Source organism: Periophthalmus magnuspinnatus, chromosome 14 (assembly GCF_009829125.3).
Source record: "Periophthalmus magnuspinnatus isolate fPerMag1 chromosome 14, fPerMag1.2.pri, whole genome shotgun sequence".
Classification (NCBI taxonomy): Eukaryota; Metazoa; Chordata; class Actinopteri; order Gobiiformes; family Gobiidae; genus Periophthalmus; species Periophthalmus magnuspinnatus.
Genome location: NC_047139.1, coordinates 15,515 through 34,509, shown reverse-complemented (window position 1 = coordinate 34,509; position 18,995 = coordinate 15,515). Strand labels below are relative to the sequence as shown.

Sequence of the window (18,995 nt, the reverse complement as noted above, 5' to 3'; positions counted from 1 at the left end):
GTACAGGTTCAAGGAATTACTCATGTATTTGGGAAAAATACTATTTGAGTAAGAATAACCTAAAGAGTAACTGTCGGGAGCGAAAGCTTTTGTCACTTGTAGATTTACAGCAGAAGAAAAAACACAACTTTTGTACAATTTCTTAAAGAAGTTGTAAATGTACCTGAAAACAGCCGACCTCTGGCATTAGAGAAGATATATGAATCTCATGAATCTTTTATTCAAGATTTAAACAGAAATACAACAATAAAATCATTTAAAACCACATTAACCAAACCATATTTTCTGAGAATGACTCAAGGGAAAAAAAGGAACAAAACAACAAATCTGAAATAGAAACAATTATAACAGAAGAAAAATAAAACATGACTTTGAACCAAACCGGCTCCAAGAACAGAGACCATGATGTTTGTCTCTGTCGCTTTGTCCACTCGGAACAAACAGAGTCAGGGTCAGAGTTAGGGTCAGAGTCAGAGTTAGGGTCAGAGACAGAGTTAGGGTCAGACAGTCAGGGTCAGAGTTAGGGTCAGAGTTAGGGTCAGAGTCAGAGTTAGGGTCAGAGACAGAGTTAGGGTCAGACAGTCAGGGTCAGAGTTAGGGTCAGAGTTAGGGTCAGAGTTAGAGTTAGGGTCAGAGTGAGGGTCAGAGTCAGAGACAGAGTTAGAGTCAGAGTTAGAGTTGGGGTCAGAGTCAGGGTCAGAGTGAGGGTCAGAGTTAGGGTCAGAGTCAGGGCACAGACTGTATAAAGACATGTTCTGGGGGTTCTGCTCTGTATGAAGCTCATCGAGGCTGAATCTGTTATAGGGGACGATTTGGAGCTGGAATTTGGAATTCCGACTGCAACTATCATAGCAACCAAAGAGCCAATCAGGAGCAAGGCTGATGAAGGTAAAGCACCTTCATGCGCAGCTGGTTTGGAGGTGGACTGGCGCTTAGCAACGCTGTCAATCAAACCTGTTGCTAACGCTAACAGGAGCGACCTCGGGGGAAGAAGGACCTGATTTGTCTGTTATTAATGTTCATATCTTGATTTACAGACACAATAGTGAAATAAAAACCCCAGGATCATGTAGAGGGTTAATACGAACATTTAAGACCAGAATGAGTCTGAAGCAGCAGAGACAGAGAGAGGACAGAGGGGGCGCTGTTTATACACAGAAAGTGAATTGGAGTCGATAGAGCCACATTGCTTACTTCCTGTTTGGCATTCGGTTACTAGCAGGTTAGCGATACCCATTTATACACAGTCTATGGGTCCACGGTTCAGGGTTAGATGAGGCTGATAAAAAATAAGAATCATAATTTTCTTGGAGCCAGAGGACGATTTATCGTGATTTGTGTAAACTTTATTCAGCCTTAAAGAGGTAGCTAAAGTCATCTGCTCCTTCTGAGAATTCACTTCACTGTGATTGGTTAAATCCACCTGTCACTCACTCAGAGCATTGCTGAAACTGACCACTAGGTGGAGCGGGAGGGTTTCCGGGTTTCTCAGTGTCACACTCTGGTCCAGACCTGATCCTGGTCTTGGTCCTGGTCTTGATCCTGGTCTCCATTGGTCCTCCTGAAGCCTGTGAAGGTGGGGCAGATGGGAATTCTGCTCAGGACTGGGACTTTCCGGACCAGGCTCATCCCAAACGGAAACTCGTACGATGGAGAAGAATCAGAACGAGACGAGGCAGTCCAGATAATGAGCCCCCGCTCCTCCAGAGACCCTAGAACACAGAGCCATGTCTGAAGAAGGACTAAAGCAGGTCTACACTGGGACTACAGCAGGTCTACACTGGGGCTAAATCAGGACTACAGCAGGTCTACACTGGGACTAAATCAGGACTAAAACAGGTCTACACTGGGACTAAATCAGGACTAAAGCAGGTCTACACTGGGACTACAGCAGGTCTACACTGGGACTAAATCAGGACTAAAACAGGTCTACACTGGGACTAAATCAGGACTAAAGCAGGTCTACACTGGGACTACAGCAGGTCTACACTGGGACTAAATCAGGACTAAAACAGGTCTACACTGGGACTAAATCAGGACTAAAGCAGGTCTACACTGGGACTACAGCAGGTCTACACTGGGACTAAATCAGGACTAAAACAGGTCTACACTGGGACTAAATCAGGACTAAAACAGGTCTACACTGGGACTAAATCAGGACTAAAGCAGGTCTACACTGGGACTACAGCAGGTCTACACTGGGACTACAGCAGGTCTACACTGGGACTAACTCAGGACTACAACAGGTCTACACTGGGTCTAAACTAGGACTAAACTGGGACTAAATCAGGACTAAAGCAGGTCTAAACTGTGATTAAACTAACACTAAAACCAGGACTGACTCAAGACTGAACCAGCCCCTGGCCCTCAGAGAGCCTGGAAGAACAGGGACTAAACCTGGACTAAACCTGGACTAAACCTGGACTAAACCTGGACTACAGTGGGATTAAACCAGACCACAACACCAGACACAGACCTGAACCTTGACCCACTTTGAAACATGGACCTTATCCTGTTTGAAGTACTAAAGCTAAGCTCAGGTGAGAGGAGATGTGCTGTTACTATGGTTACCAGGTGTGTCATTGCTATGGTTACCAGGTGTGTCATTGCTATGGTTACCAGGTATGGTGTTGTCAAGACAAAAGGCGAGGAATCCTCCGACAAACATCTCAGTGGACAGCAGCACGGTCAGTATCTGGTCCAACTCTAGTACTCCTGAAAACAAGACGATGAGAGGGCATCTGACACACGGGGAGGGCATCTGACACACAGAGAGGGCATCTGACACACGGGGAGGGCATCTGACACACGGGGAGGGCATCTGACACACGGGGAGGGCATCTGACACACAGAGAGGGCATCTGACACACGGGGAGGGCATCTGACACACGGGGAGGGCATCTGACACACAGAGAGGGCATCTGACACACAGAGGGAGGGCATCTGACACACAGGGAGGGCATCTGACACACACAGGGAGGGCATCTGACACACAGGGAGGGCATCTGACACACGGGGAGGGCATCTGACACACGGGGAGGGCATCTGACACATGGGGAGGGCATCTGACACACAGGGAGGGCATCTGACACACGGGGAGGGCATCTGACACACAGGGAGGGCATCTGACTCATCTGACACATGGGGAGGGCATCTGACACACAGGGAGGGCATCTGACACACGGGGAGGGCATCTGACACATGGGGAGGGCATCTGACACACGGGGAGGGCATCTGGCGTACCTGTGTGGATGCAGTCCGGGTGCGAGTCCAGGTAGGTGGGCAGCGTGAGGCCGAAGAACATGGAGAACCCCAAAACAAAAAGGTTTCTGCTCGAATTCAAGTCGACGAGCTGAAGATTAGAGAGTCCCACTGCTGTGATCATCCCTGAAAACAAACCGGGGCTAGACCGGGACTAGACCGGGGCTAGACCGGGGCTAGACCGGGACTAGACCGGGACTAGACCGGGGCTAGACCGGGGCTAGACCGGGACTAGACCGGGACTAGACCGGGGCTAGACCGGGGCTAGACCCGGACTAGACCGGGACTAGACCGGGGCTAGACCGGGACTAGACCGGGACTAGACCGGGACTAGACCAAGACTGGACGAGGACTAGACCAAGACTGGACCAGGACTAGACCAAGACTGGACCAGGACTAGACCGGGTCTAGAATAGGACTTACCAAACAGGGTGCAGAACATGCCTCCGAGGATTGGATCTGGTAAAGAGGCGAAGAGCGCCGTGAACTTCCCCACAGATCCGAGCAGGAACATGATCCCGGCCCCGAACTGAACCACGCGCCGACTGCCCACCTGAGACCAGAGACTGGGATTAGACCGGAGACCAGAGACTGGGATTAGACCTGAGACCAGAGACTGAGATTAGACTTGAGACCAGAGAATGGGATTAGACCTGAGACCAGAGACTGGGATTAAACCAGAGACTGGTCTAATTCCAGGATTTAGTCTCAAATATAATCCCAGACACTAAAAACTGGGGTAAAACCAGAGAGTGTGATTAGACCAGAAACCAGAGATTGGGATTAGACCAGAGACTGGGATTAGATTTGACACCAGAGACAAGAGATTGGGATTAGATTTGACACCAGAGAGCATAGACTGGGATTAGACCTGAGACCAGAGACTGAGATTAGACCTGAGACCAGAGACTGGGATTAGACTTGAGTTCAGAGACATTGTCAGAATTTCTGGAGATGTGGGATGAACAAAAGAGTTGATGGAGTCAAAGTGCGCCCATGGTCACTTCCTGTTTGGAACGCGTCAGCTAGCAAATTAGCTATGTCCATTTGTGTATACAGTCTATGCTCTGGATCTGTGTGACCTTTGTGTGACCCCTGTGTGACCTCTAACCTTGGTGATCCCCAGGACCCCGATGTTTGGGCTGGAGGAGGTGGAGCCGTTTCCTGTCCCCAATAATCCGGCGATGATGCAGCACACGCCTTCAGTGAAGATACCCCTGAAACACACAAACGTATAAAATCAAATCAATAGACCCCCATTTTGACTAATGCACAATTTAACACCTGTTTTTTGATACTTTGCAGCTAATGTTGACATTCTCTGGGGGTGTGATGCTAACTAGAGGCACTGCTCTGTCTGCAGCTCAGTTACTCAAATTAGTCTTTAATCTGAGTTTTGCCTTAACACAATCTGAACCTAAAGAACTGATTTAACCGGAACTACAACAGGTGAGCTGATCTGTGCTGTTAAACAAGTCCCTCTCAAATAACATTACAGTCACACGCAAGCATTCGCATTAGCATTAGCATTAGCAAACAGTTTTTCAGTGAATCACTCTCACCTTTTTGTGTAAAATCAAACTCCTGAACAGGACCATGAGGACTGACCACAGGCTCCTGAACATGAGCTCTTTAAATCTCCATAAAAACAATATTCTCAGGGGTTTTACTTCTGAATGGTCCAAACTCCACAAAATGGCACCTCCCTGGTGACAGGGGTGGAGCTCACCTGTTGATGGCGTGCACAGGAGGAGGCGGGGCTCCAGACAGACGTGCACAGGCGTAATAATCTCCGATGGACTCGACGATCCCAGCGAGAGTCGCACTCATCATCCCCAGAAAACCTGCGACGGTGAACACGGGCAAACCCCACTGACCTACAGAGAGAATAGAACCAGTAACCACACTGCTACAGGGCCACAGACAAACCCCACTGACCTACAGAGAGAATAGAACCAGTAACCACACTGCTACAGGGCCACAGACAAATCTGACTCTTTTTATTTTCTGTCACATTTGTCCAACCCTTTCACACCAAATACCACCAGAACTAAACCAGGACTAAACCGGGACTAAACCGGGACTAAACCAGGACTAAACCAGGACTAAACCGGGACTAAACCAGGACTAAACCAGGACTAAACCAGAACTAAACCAAGACTAAACCATGAATGTGTCCTGTGCTCTGATTGGCTCACAGGGGTAGGGCACCCGTATCCACGGTGCTGAGCTGATGATGTCACCACGAGCGTCAGTCCGGGCGCGGTGACCATAGCGACCGGGGTCGGAGGGCAAGAGGTCAGTCAGGGTCATAATATAACAGAGCAGCCACACAAGCAAGATCGCCAAAATAATCTGAAACAAAATATGAATTAAAATCAAATAAAATATAAAAATCTGACAAAAAAATAAATAAAATAAAAAATACCATCAGATTTACAAGGATACATTGACCTGGACTAAACCAGGACTAAACCAGGACTAAACCAGGTCTAAACCAGGTCTAAACCAGGACTAAACCAGGACTAAACCAGGTCTAAACCAGGACTAAACCAGGTCTAAACCAGGACCAAACCAGGACTAAACCAGGACTAAACCAGGTCTAAACCAGGACTAAACCAGGACTAAACCAGGTCTAAACCAGGACTAAACCAGGTCTAAACCAGGACTGAACCAGGACTAAACCAGGACTAAACCAGGTCTAAACCAGGACTAAACCAGGTCTAAACCAGGTCTAAACCAGGTCTAAACCAGGTCTAAACCAGGACTAAACCAGGACAAAACCAGGACTAAACCAGGTCTAAACCAGGACTAAACCAGGTCTAAACCAGGTCTAAACCAGGACTAAACCAGGACTAAACCAGGACTAAACCAGGACTCTTGGGGGACTCACAGGGAACATCTTGAAGATGTGGACTCGGGTGGAGGACAGTCCTCTCTTTGGGCTGTAGACCGGGACCGGGAGAGAGATGGAGCGTAGGTACTGAGCGAAGAGCAGGATCAGGAGAATACACCTGCAAATACAAGTACTACATGTACTACATGCACTAATACTATTACTGTATACTGCTACTACTACAACTAGTGTTATTGCTACTATAACTACGACTATTATAAACACTAATGCAGAGAGATGGAGTGGAGGCACTGAGCAGGATCAGAACACACCTGTGAATACAAAGCCCTAAACGGTATGGCCCCATCCTATCTGCAAGATGCTATTGTCCCGTACCAGCCAAACAGAGCACTCCGCTCTCAGAATGCAGGACTATTAGTGGTTCCTAGAGTGTCCAAAAGTACAGTGGGAGGGAGAGCATTCAGTTACCAAGCTCCTGTGCTATGGAATCAACTCCCTGCTGATGTTAAACAGGCCCCCACAGTCTCTGTATTTAAGACCAGGCTTAAAACCTTCCTCTTCGGTATAGACCAGGTTACATAGTGAGGGAGTTAGGGACATTAAAACCCGGGATAAGACAGGCTGCAGTAGGAGTAACTAGCTGGGGGAAGTATGGCAACCTGAGCACTATCCTCTGCTTTGTCCTATTTTCTCATCAGCAATGCTATTCACATGTTGTCCCCTGTCCCACTCCCCCTGTGGAGTGTATCTCTTTCAGATGCCCCGATGACAGCTGGACCCTCTCCTCCTCCACCCGCCTCCCTCTCCTCCTCGCCTGGCTCTCCTCCTCCCTGCCTGGCCCTCCTCCACCCGCCTCTCTCTCCTCCTCGCCTGGTCTTCCTCCTCCTCGTCTGGCCGATTTTTCTTGTTTTGTCTGATTTTTCGTGTTGTTTGATTTTTCCTGTTGTTTTGTTTTTGTGTGTATATCTCGGTGGCTGAGTGGCTCATGTCTCACAGCAGAAGGTTTGGTTGATCCCCGGGTCACCAGGCCTTTCTGTGTGGAGTTTTTCATGTTTCTCCTCGTGTCTGGATGGGTTTCCTCCGGGTACTCCGGTTTCCCCCATCAACCAAAACATGAACGCCCTTCGAGAGACTGTTGTTGTGATTTTGGGCGTTACAAAAATAAATGAATTGAATTGAAATTGAATTGAATACAAGTACTACGTGTACTACAAAATACTACTACTACCATAATGTTATAAAAGCTACTGCTAAATCACAGAGATGGAATGATGATATTACATAATGTTACATTAATAGACTTGTTTACATTTATGAATTTATTTATTTGTATGAGACATATATTAGACAAACATGATGTAAACACACTGGAGTAAAAATGATCATTTCATCTGTTTGTCTCAAAGGCTGATGTCACAAAAGGATCAAAATAAAAACATCACACTCAACGCACAGTTCCAATTATTTCAGTCAGTTTGGCCCATTCAACACAATTACATGTTTACAAGTTACTTACATGTTGTTTACATGTTGCTAACATGTGTTTACATGTTGTCTCCATGTTGTTTACATGTTGTTTACATGTTGTTTAAATGTTTACATGTTGCTTACATGTTGTTTACATGTGTTTACATGTTGTCTCCATGTTGTTTATATGTTGCTTACATGTTGTTTACATGTGTTTACATGTTGTCTCCATGTTGTTTATATGTTGCTTACATGTTGCTTACATGTTGTTTACATGTTGTCTCCATGTAGCTTACAGGTTGTTTACATGTTGTTTACATGTTTACTTGTGTGAATGTGTATGAGTGTGTGTATAGTGTGTGTATGTGTGTGTGTTACGTACAGAGCAGACAGCCCCCAGTGAGACCCCGCCCTCTCGCCTGCCGTGCTGAACACGCTCAGACCAATCAGAGACACCGTGGGGGCGATGGTCAATGGACCAATGAAACGCAGCATCAGACCAGGAAGTCCCAATGCACCAATCACAACCTCCGTCAGGCTGGACGCGATGATGGCGCCCTGGATCTGAGCCAATCAGAGGAGAGAGGGTTTAACTGCACAATTGGGAAGAGAGAGAGTTTAAATGCACCAATCAGACAAGAGACAGGGTTTAAACGCACCAATCAGAGGAGAGAGAGTGTCGTAACACTGGTGTAGGGTGGACCAAAGAGGTGCAGAACTCGGGGTAGATTTACAGTGTTTATTTACAGTTTGTGCAATATCAAAAAAGAGTTCATTAATCCGACAAGAAGCGCGGAGCAGGGCGCGAGCCAGAGCCCAGGGATGCGTCGCGGAGAGAGCAGAGACAGGAACAGGGAACAGCCAGGACCGGAGCGAGGACCGGGAACGGAGCCAGAGGAAGCCTAGCAGGGGCGGTCCAAAGAACGGGAGCCAGAAGGGGAGACGTGGAGCAAGCCGGAGCCCAGGATGAGACAAGGAGGTGAAAACAAGGAGTAAACTGTACCGGAGCAGGAGCGCGGGGTCAAGAGCAGAGCCAGAGGCCAAGAGCTGGGACGGTCGAGAGAGCCGGAATGTTTGACACGCGGACGATCTGGCATTGACTGTCTGGTCCCGACTCCTCTTATCCACGGCAGGTGGCATTGATTGCCCTGATGGAATGCAGGTGCGCGCGGGAGGAGCCGGGAACTCCGCCCAGCTCCAGGTTCAGGCAGGCGAGGGAGGGGGGAGAGCACACAGGGAGACAACACAGGAGCAGGAATACATGCCTCATGACAGAGAGAGGGTTTAAAAGCACCAATCAGAGGAAAGAGAGGGGGTTTAAAAGCACCAATCAGAGGAAAGAGAGGGGGTTTAAAAGCACCAATCAGAGGAAAGAGAGGGTTTAAATGCACAATTGGGAAGAGAGCGAGTTTAAATGCACCAATCAAACAAGAGAGAGGGTTTAAACGCACCAATAGGGAGAGAGAGAGGTTTAAATGCACGAATCACAGAACAGCGACAGCACAGCGACCACCTTGTACTTTAATCTACTTCAGTACTTGTACTTTTACCTCTCGGATCCGCGGGTGCCAGATGTGACTCGTGTTCAAGGGCAGAGTCCAGTTTCCGTAGATCTCCTCTGCAACAGAACCAGATGTTAGAACAGTCCTAGTTCAGACATGGTTCAGACCTGATTTAGTCCAGTGTAAATCCTGGTTTAACCCAATTTAAATACAGTTTAAATCCTAGTTCAGTCGTGGTCCAGTTCTGGTTTAGTTCAGTTTAAGTCCTGGTTTAATCCTGGTCCAGTCCTAGTCCAGTCCTGGTCCAGACCTTGTGTAGGACACTTCCATCGGTCTAGGCTGAGGATGGCCTGAGCGGGAATGAGGAAGGCGAAGGCCGAGGCCTGGAACAGAGGAAGTCTGAGGAGCACAACATGAACAACGCTGACATATATGTGTCTTTAAAAACAGGACTGTAGCAGGATGGAAACAGGACTAAAGCAGGACTAAAGCAGGACTAAAGAGGACTAAAGAGGACTAAAGAGGACTAAAGCAGGACTAAAGAGGACTAAAGCAGGACTAAAGCAGGACTAAAGAGGACTAAAGAGGACTAAAGAGGACTAAAGAGGACTAAAGCAGGACTAAAGCAGGACTAAAGAGGACTAAAGAGGACTAAAGAGGACTAAAGCAGGACTAAAGCAGGACTAAAGAGGACTAAAGAGGACTAAAGCAGGACTAAAGAGGACTAAAGAGGACTAAAGAGGACTAAAGCAGGACTAAAGAGGACTAAAGCAGGACTAAAGCAGGACTAAAGAGGACTAAAGCAGGACTAAAGAGGACTAAAGCAGGACTAAAGCAGGACTAAAGAGGACTAAAGAGGACTAAAGAGGACTAAAGCAGGACTAAAGAGGACTAAAGCAGGACTAAAGCAGGACTAAAGAGGACTAAAGCAGGACTAAAGAGGACTAAAGAGGACTAAAGAGGACTAAAGCAGGACTAAAGCAGGACTAAAGCAGGACTAAATAGGACTAAAGATGACTAAAGAGGACTAAAGCAGGACTAAAGCAGGACTAAAGCAGGACTAAAGCAGGACTAAAGCAGGACTAAAGAGGACTAAAGCAGGACTAAAAGCATGGGAAGGCAGGTTTATTTGTATGGCATAATTCGTAAGTAAGTAATTCAAAGTGCTTTACAGAATAAGAAAGACATTAAAATCACACAAATCAAAACATAAATAATCACAAATAATCATCATAAATTTAACATTAAAACAGAAGAGGCAGAATAAAAACCTTTCAGTCACAGATAAACAGAACTGAGCCCGGATTTAAACATTGTCAAAGTCGAGTCTGTCTCACATCTTCAGGAAGAATGTTCCAGGTTTTAGCTGCATAAAACTGAAATGCTGATTCTCCATGTTTAGTCCTGACTCTGGACCAGCAGGAGGCTGGTCCCTGAAGTCCTCAGGGTGTGAGATGGTTCATGTGGCTCATGTGGGAGATGTTCTTAGGTGCTGGTCCATGACTTGTTCACAAGCAGAGCTGCTTTAAAGTCTATTTTTTGAGCCACAGGAGCCAGAGACCTGAGCACAGGACACATGTGTGAAGTACTTGGTTCTAGTCAGGACCCGAGCAGCAGTGTTCTGGATGTACTGTTCCGTCTTAAGGCTCGTTTGGAGGCCAGTGATCAGGACGTTACAGTCATCTAACCTACTGGAGACAAATGCAGGATAGGTCTCTCTAAGTCTGGTTTTGACAGTTTACCTTTGATTTTTGCAATGTTTCTTCTAGGGTAAAAAGCTGCAGATGTTATTGATTTGATGTGTCTGTTAAAGTTCAAGTCTGAGTCCATTATTACCTCTAAATTTCTAGCCTGATTTGAAGGTTTTAGAGAGAGAGACTGGAGGTGACACTGACACTTTATGTTTCTGTGACTTGAGTCTTGTCTGAGTTTATCTGGACAAAGTTGTTTTTCCTCCACACACTGATCTGTTGATGCAGTGAATCCACTGGTCCATATTCACCTGCTGCAGTGAGACATAGATCTGACTCGTCTGCAGAGTTGTGTGTGACACATTATTGTTGTGTATTAACTGTCCTAACAGCAGCATGTAGAGACTGAACAACAGGGGCCCTAGGACTGACCCCTGGGGCACCCCACAGGTCAGGGACATTTTATCTGAGACACATTTTCCAATTTCAACAAAGTACTCCCTGTTTCTAGATAAAAAAAACAGCAGTACCACAGATGCCCTCCCAGTCCTCTAGTCTCTGTAAGAGGATCCCATGATCCACAGAGTCAAAGGAAACACTCAGATCTAACAGGATCAACACTGAGACTTTGCTTGCATCAGTTGGTAAACAATTCTTTCAAGGACTTTGTCTAAAAATGGCAGATTTGAGATCGGTCGATAATTGTTCAATATTGGTATCAATACTGCTCTTCTTTAGGAGAGGCTTGATCACCGCAGTTTTAAAAGCTCTTGGGAATGTTCCAGATTGAAGTGACATATTAACTATGTGAGTGAGAGGTGACAGCAAACTGTTGAGCACAGACTTTATAAATGTAGTGGGTAACACATGGAGGTGTAGATGAGCTCAAACTGGTGACGATCACTTGGACAGTTTTGTCAGTTACAGGTGCAAAGTGAGTCAGCTCTAAGTGTCTCGGTGGTGCTGGGTTGTTCTTTGGGTTGTGGAATTGATGGTATTTTTAATGCCCTGAACCTTGTCATTAAAGAAAACTGCAACTCATTGCACTTAGATGTGGAAATTAGTTCTAACGGCAGCGGAGCTGTACGGTTTGTTAACCTGTTTAACGTTGCAAACAGGACACGAGAGTTGTTACTGCAACTTCCAATAATGTCAGAAAAATCCCTCTCCCTTGTTTTACATAAACTGTGGTTGTACATGTGCATCTTTTCTCTGTAAATCTCATAATGAACCTGGAGCTTTGACTTGCTGCATTCCTCTTGGCCCTCCAGCACTCCCTTTTCTGTGCCCTGAGTCATCATTCCTCCATGGTGCTTTCTGCTGATCTTTAACCATTTTAACCTTCATCAGGACAATGGTGTCCAGAACATTCAAAACACTCAGAGTCACAGAGTTCAACAAATCATCAACATTAGAACATGAGGCATTTTCAAAGTGAATCATTTCCATGAACGGTGCACCTGTTTTATCATTTATGTGTCTCCTTTGAACAACTGCAGGACCAGCCACTGGTTTGGGAATAACAGACAGGTCAAAGAAGACACAGAAATGATCAGACAGAGAAACATCCACCACATTGACATTTGAAATATTTACTCCTTTTGTAATGAGCAGGTCCAGAGTGTGTCTCTGTTGTGGCTCACTGACATGAGTCAGACCAAAGGTTTCAAGGACAGAACTGAGCTCTTTAGTGTTTCTGTCAAACACATTATCCACATGTACATTAAAATCACCTGTAATGACTAAACCATCAAAGTCTGTGCATACGACTGAAAGCATCTCAGTAAAATCATCAATAAAACTCAGACAGAGCTGGGGAGGTTTGTATATGACTAAGTAGAGGATGGAGGGGGATTGTTTTAGCTCCATTTTAAATGAAACGTACTCAAAAGATGAAAACACCCCAAATGACAATCGGTGATTAACTAAATTATCTCTAAAAAAACACACACACACACACACACACACACACACACAGACACCTCCACCCTTTTTGTTTACTCGTGTTTCAGATTCAAATTTGAAGTTGGGTGGAGTTGATTCCACTAGAATTGCATTACCTGTGTTTTTGTCGAGCCATGTTTCGGTTAAAAACATAAAATCAAGATTAAAAGAAGAAATACAATCATTAATTAAACATGGCTTGTTACATAAATATGTGACATTGAGCACAGCAAGTTTCAGATTAGTTTCAATAGGACTGGATGTTATCTTCTTATAGGGAATGTGAACTAAATGTCTCTGATTGGACAGTCTGTCCTTCTGTTAATCAGTCTACGTGGTGTAACTGTAGATACAGCTCCATCACAGGCCTCAGTCTGATATTATCTTTATCATGACCCTGTGTGTCGTAGCTCTTGTTGATAACAGCTCTGGGGGCGGGCAGGGAAGAGCAGGGTGTGGGTGAGGGACCAGGTGAGGGCCGAGGAGGCGGAGCAGGGGGGAGTTTGGGTGAGAGACGAGGGGGGATAGGTGGGTACGGGGAAGAGTTCAGCATAGGTGATGCCCGAACTCTTAATCGCACTATATTAGGTGTGAGAGGAGCCATCTTAATTCCTGATCTGATGAGGCTTTCTAGATGTTTGGGAAGGGCCATGGGTGAAGGTGGGGAGGAAAAGGAGAGTGAGGAGTCCCTAGAGGGAGTGGATGTAGCAAAGGGGACCCAGGGCTGGTCTGTGGGCAGGGGAGGTGATGGGGGTGCTGCTGGGACTGAAACCTCTGCTGGGGCTGTCACAAACAGGTTCAAGGCCTGTGACTAGTGCCCTGGAGGGAAGTGATGCTGGAGATGAATCCTTCACTTGGGAAGGTGGTGGTGCTGCTGGTGGTGACTCCTTCACTGGGGGAGGTGGTGGTTGTAGTTGTGGTTCTGCTGGTGGTGCTGACACATTGGTTTGGTCTCTGGTTGGTGCAGCAGGAATACTTCTCTCATTCCTTTTTTCTCTCACTGGCTCAGGACCCTGTCCAGGCCGGTGCCTCAAAGGGTGAAGGAGGTTCTCCGTCAACACTCTCACTCCACCTCTGCTCAGGTACGGGCCATTTCCCTTGAACAGGTCCTCTCGTTTCCAGAATAGATTAAAGTTCTCAATGTAGTGCAGTCCTCTGACCGCACATGTGTTGAACAGCCATGTGTTCAGCTGAAGCAGCCGGGTAAATTTGTTCATCTTCCTTCTGTCTATGCTGAAGAGGTCCACTGTGAAAGTCTTAACCTCCACTTTATCAAGCTCCTCAAATAATTCAATAAAATCCTTTTTCAAGATTCATTCTGGTGTCAACTGCACCCACGTGCACATTCAGCTGTTTAGCTCCTTGGTGCGTTGACAAAACCTTTGGGAGGAGTTTTGTAATCTCAGAGACAGTGTGACTGGGGTACGAGCAAGTTTGGATTCCTCTGTGAGTCACATCTCTGATAGCCCCGTCTCCAAACAGCAGCGTGTCTCTGACCTTGATGTTTGGCCTTTCTGTGTGGAGTTTTTCATGTTTCTCCTTGTGTCTGGATGGGTTTCCTCTGGGTACTCCGGTTTCCCCCATCAACCAAAACATGAACGCCCTTCGAGACAACTGTTGTTGTGATTTTGGGCATTACAAAAATAAATGAATTGAATTGAATTGAATTTTACATAGATCACCTGTCTGCCGCCGCTCTTTTGCCAACGTCATTGCTCTTGTTTTGCGACAAAAATCCATCAGTCAGTCTGTGACAGTGGTAAGAATCAGTTTGTCAGCTGTATTTTGGGTGATGTAACTATAATAGTATTGTCTTTTATCACTTGTGTTGGTTTGGCATTCTTGTCTTTACAAAGTTTTGGAAAAGACACCGTATCACTCAGGTTTAAGTTGAAAGTAGCAGTTTTTTCACCCTCTTCTCTGAAAGTAACTGTGGGCTGCTGACCACTGGAGGTCACAGGGAGTGTCCAGTGAAGTCCTTTTTCAGATTCTAAAACAAACATCGCTGCTTGTAGCTCATTAATTTGTTGTTGATAGTTTCCACAGCGTTCGCAGAAACAATTCCTTTTGTTTCTTCCCCCGGACATGTCGCTGGCTCGTAAGAAATTTTGTTAAAAATGTAAAAATGGTTTGAAAGACTTGGTTTACTTAAAAGAAAATCATAACTAAACAACACACTAAACAGCACTGGAAGAGGTAAATGATTAAAAACGAAGTAAAGAAGGAAGCAGCAGGAGCAAGCAAGGTTTGTATCTGCACACTTCAGAAGCAGGACTGAAGCGGGACTAAAGCAGGACTAAACCAAATCTAAACCTGGACTAAGCCTGGACTAAACCAAGTCTAAACCAAGTCTAATCTAGGACTGAACAAGGATCAAACTAGGACTAAGTACGGACTAAACCAGAACTCACCTGATGCCCAGGGTGGTTTGTATCAGAGTGGTTAGCCCTACGGTGGTGAAGATGGTTCCGATCAGCTGACTGATGGTGGTTTGGTCTTGCCCCACACACATCGCCTCAGCCAATAAAAACGGGACCGCCACTGTGCCCGAGAAACAGGTGAGGTAATGCTACGACAGGTGAGACAGACAGGTGAGACAGACAGGTGAGACAGACAGGTGCAGCAGTTACCATGGAGACACAATGGACACATTAGCAAACATTGCAAAAAATACAAAATGGACTGAATGAACAACACATTTTCAGGAGCCTGTGATCAGTCTGAGCTCATGGTTCTGTTTAGGAGTTCAATGTTCAACAAAAAGGTGAAAGTGACTCACTGAAAAACTGATGTCTGATGCTAATGCTAGCTAGTGCTAATGCTAATGCTTGTGACTGTAATGTTATTTGAGAGGGACTTGTTTAACAGCACAAGACAGCTTTCGAATTTCTCTCAGGAAATGTTGATGACATCAGCTGCAAAGTATCAAAAAGAGGGAATCCTAAAAGACTGTGCAGCTCTGAGCTCCTGTTTGAGACAGACCAGCGTAACATTTGGACACACTTTTCATGTTTCTTTATTTCTATGATTTTTCACTCTGCAAATTCTCACTGAAGCATCAAAACTATGAACGACACATGTGGAATGTTCTAAACAAAAATTAAGTCAAAATAACTCATTCCTGTTTTTAAAATATCCTTTACCCTTTGAACCTTTGCACTTGTGGCATTTCTTGGCCCTGGGGCTCAGCTGTGAATTAAAAACCGTTTCAGGAAACGTCATCATGAAGCTCAGTTAGAGAAGTGTTTCCAAAGGGCGGATACTGCGAGGATTTGAAGATAAAATACATTTTTATAAAGTTATTTTACTTTTTTTACTACATAATTCCACAAATCTTGTTTCATATATTTGATGTCTTCTATTTGTATTTACCATTTTTAAAGTAAACATGAAAAAAAATAAATAAATAATAATGAGAAGCTGTGTTCAAACCAGACAGACAGGTGAAACAAACAGGAGAGACAGACAGAACAGACAGGTGAGACAGACAGGTGAGACAGACAGAACAGACAGGTGAGACAGACAGGTGAGACAGACAGGTGAGACAGACAGAACAGACAGGTGAGACAGACAGGTGAAACAGACAGGTGAGACAGACAGAACAGACAGGTGAGACAGACAGGTGAAACAAACAGGAGAGACAGACAGAACAGACAGGTGAGACAGACAGGTGAGACAGACAGAACAGACAGGTGAGACAGACAGGTGAGACAGACAGAACAGACAGGTGAGACAGACAGGTGAAACAGACAGGTGAGACAGACAGGTGAGACAGACAGAACAGACAGGTGAGACAGACAGGTGAAACAAACAGGAGAGACAGACAGAACAGACAGGTGAGACAGACAGAACAGACAGGTGAGACAGACAGGTGAAACAGACAGGTGAGATAGACAGGTGAAAAATATGTGTGATATAGACAGGTGAGACAAACAGGTGAGACAGACAGTTGAAACAGACAGGTGAGACAAACAGGTGAAAAAGACGGATGAAACAGACAGGTGAGACAGACGGGTGAGACAGACAGGTGAGACAGACAGGTGAAACAGACAGGTGAGACAGACAGGTAAAACACAGGTGAAACAGACATGTGAGACAAACAAGTGAGACAGATAGGTGTGACAGGTGAAATAGGCAGATGAAACAGAAAGGTGAGACAGACAGGTGAGAAAGACAGGTGAAACAGACAGGTAAAACAGAGAGGTGAGACAGTGCTAACACTGGGTAATCTCTGGTCTGTGTGTGCTACAGAATTCTGATGCCCTTCGCATGTATCCGAAGCCCTCCCCATGTGTCAGATGCCCTCCCCATGTGTCAGATGCCCTCCCCATGTGTCAGATGCCCTCCTCATGTGTCAGATGCCCTCCTCATGTGTCAGATGCCCTCCCTATGTGTCACATGCCCTCCCCATGTATCCAATGCCACCCCTGTGTCTCAGATGCCCTTCCTCACCTGTAGACCTAGCAGCACACACAGGTACCAAGGTGGCACATCCTCGATGGTGTAGATCATCCCCGTGTCGGCCTTCTCCGCTCCCACTGGCTGAGGATGATCTCGCTCTGCTTCCATTGATTGACGATTACCTCGCTCTGCTCCCATTGGCTGGTGAGACTTCTCTGGGCTCTGATTGGACCAAGAAAACTAGGTCAGAAGTTCAAAGTCTTATAGTTATTAATATTATTAAGGTCAGAGATGCAGATATGACCTCATTAAGTACTAGTTCACTAGTTTAGTTTTACCAAGTACTGGACTTAGACCTCATTCAGTCCTGGTTTAGTCTTGGTTTAAACCTGGTTTAATCTGGTTTAGACCTGGTTTAGTCCTGATTCAGTCCTGGTTTAGATCTGGTTTAGTCCTGGTTTAGACCTGGTTTAGACCTGGTTTAGACCTGGTTTAGACCTGGTTTAGACCTGGTTTAATCCTGATTCAGTCCTGGTTTAGTCCTGGTTTAGATCTCGTTTAGACCTGGTTTAGACCTGGTTTAGACCTGGTTTAATCCTGATTCAGTCCTGGTTTAGATCTCATTTAGACCTGGTTTAGACCTGGCTTAGTCCTGGTTTAGACCTGGGTTAGTCCTGGGTTAGTCCTGGTGTAGACCTGGTTTAGTCCTGGTTTAAACCTGGTTTAGACCTGGTTTAGTCCTGATTCAGTCCTGGTTTAGATCTGGTTTAGTCCTGGTTTAGACCTGGTTTAGACCTGGTTTAGTCCTGATTTAGTCCTAGTTTAGTCCTGGTTTAGACCTGGTTTAATCCTGATTCAGTCCTGGTTTAGATCTCATTTAGACCTGGTTTAGACCTGGTTTAGTCCTGGTTTAGTCCTGGGTTAGTCCTGGGTTAGTCCTGGTTTAGACCTGGTTTAGTCCTAGTTTAAACCTGGTTTAGACTTGGTTCAGTCTCGGGTTCAGGTCTTTAAACATTGACCACACAGTTAGTTATTGCTGCTCACACTTGTCATTTATTTCAAATATATTTGTGTGAAATGGTTCACACTGCAGGTTTGTGCTGAGCTGGTCCAGTCTGATAATTATTAACATCAGAATAATAAGGTCAAAGTTTAGCCGCAAATTAAACTGAGCTTGTTTGATCTTTCTTTAAACATTTAGAGGGATTTTCTCCTGGATGCCGTCAGGGAGGGCATCACCTGTCCTCAAATATTTGAAATATTTTACTTTATTTTTTTACGAAGCCCGCTTTGGGATGATTGACAGGAGCCTGGACCAATCACAGCCCATGGTTCATCATCTGGGATTTAACGTTAGATTCAAGATCATAATTATTGTTTAAAATCTTACCTGAAACTCCGGCATTCTGTGTTTGTCAAGTCTAAAGCTGCACTGGAGGAAGAGGGAGGAGTTTGAGAGAAAAGGAGAGAAGAGAAAGAGGGAAGAGAGGGAGACAGAGGGAGGGACAAAGAGAGAGAGAGAGGGAGAAGAGAGGGAGAGAGCAGAGAGCGCGAGAGAGTGCGGCACAAACAGGAGTAGAATGAAGAGATAGGGAGGGACAAAGAGAGAGAGAAGAGAGGGAAAGAAACAGAGAGGGAGGGACAGAGAGAGAGAGAAGAGAGGGAAAGAAACAGAGAGGAAGGGACAGAGAGAGAGAGAGAGAGAAGAGAGGGAAAGAAACAGAGAGGAAGGGACAGAGAGAGAGAGAGAGAGAAGAGAGGGAAAGAAACAGAGAGGGAGGGCCAGAGAGAGAGAAGAGGGAGAGAAGGAGACAGACAGACCGAGGGAGAGAGACAGAGAAAGAGAAACAGAAACAGAGAGAGAGACACACA

The 18,995-nt window shown here is 45.7% G+C and overlaps 1 protein-coding gene across 1 annotated transcript; it reads right to left on the bottom strand.

The window, feature by feature from the left end:
* Nucleotides 1-199: 199 nt before the first annotated feature.
* Nucleotides 200-18,549, bottom strand: slc23a1 (solute carrier family 23 member 1). The gene is made up of 14 exons (XM_033978404.2): nucleotides 18,514-18,549; nucleotides 17,175-17,345; nucleotides 15,134-15,291; nucleotides 9,398-9,486; nucleotides 9,136-9,203; nucleotides 7,968-8,149; nucleotides 6,155-6,275; nucleotides 5,460-5,616; nucleotides 4,991-5,138; nucleotides 4,373-4,478; nucleotides 3,685-3,814; nucleotides 3,244-3,387; nucleotides 2,620-2,715; nucleotides 200-1,712 (listed from the first exon to the last, which is right to left on the bottom strand). The coding sequence occupies exons 1-14, from the start codon at nucleotides 18,526-18,528 to the stop codon at nucleotides 1,495-1,497; spliced, it is 1,803 nt and encodes a 600-aa protein (XP_033834295.2). The 5' UTR covers nucleotides 18,529-18,549; the 3' UTR covers nucleotides 200-1,494.
* Between the last annotated feature and the right edge of the window lie 446 nt (nucleotides 18,550-18,995).

Excerpts from the sequence above, each read along its gene's own strand:
- slc23a1 (XM_033978404.2), bottom strand. Across the intron at positions 9,204-9,397 it reads ATGGAAGTGTCCTACACAAG|AGGAGATCTACGGAAACTGG; the intron begins GTCTGGACCAGG and ends GTTCTGTTGCAG. Across the intron at positions 5,139-5,459 it reads GATACGGGTGCCCTACCCCT|GTCAGTGGGGTTTGCCCGTG; the intron begins GTGAGCCAATCA and ends TTCTCTCTGTAG.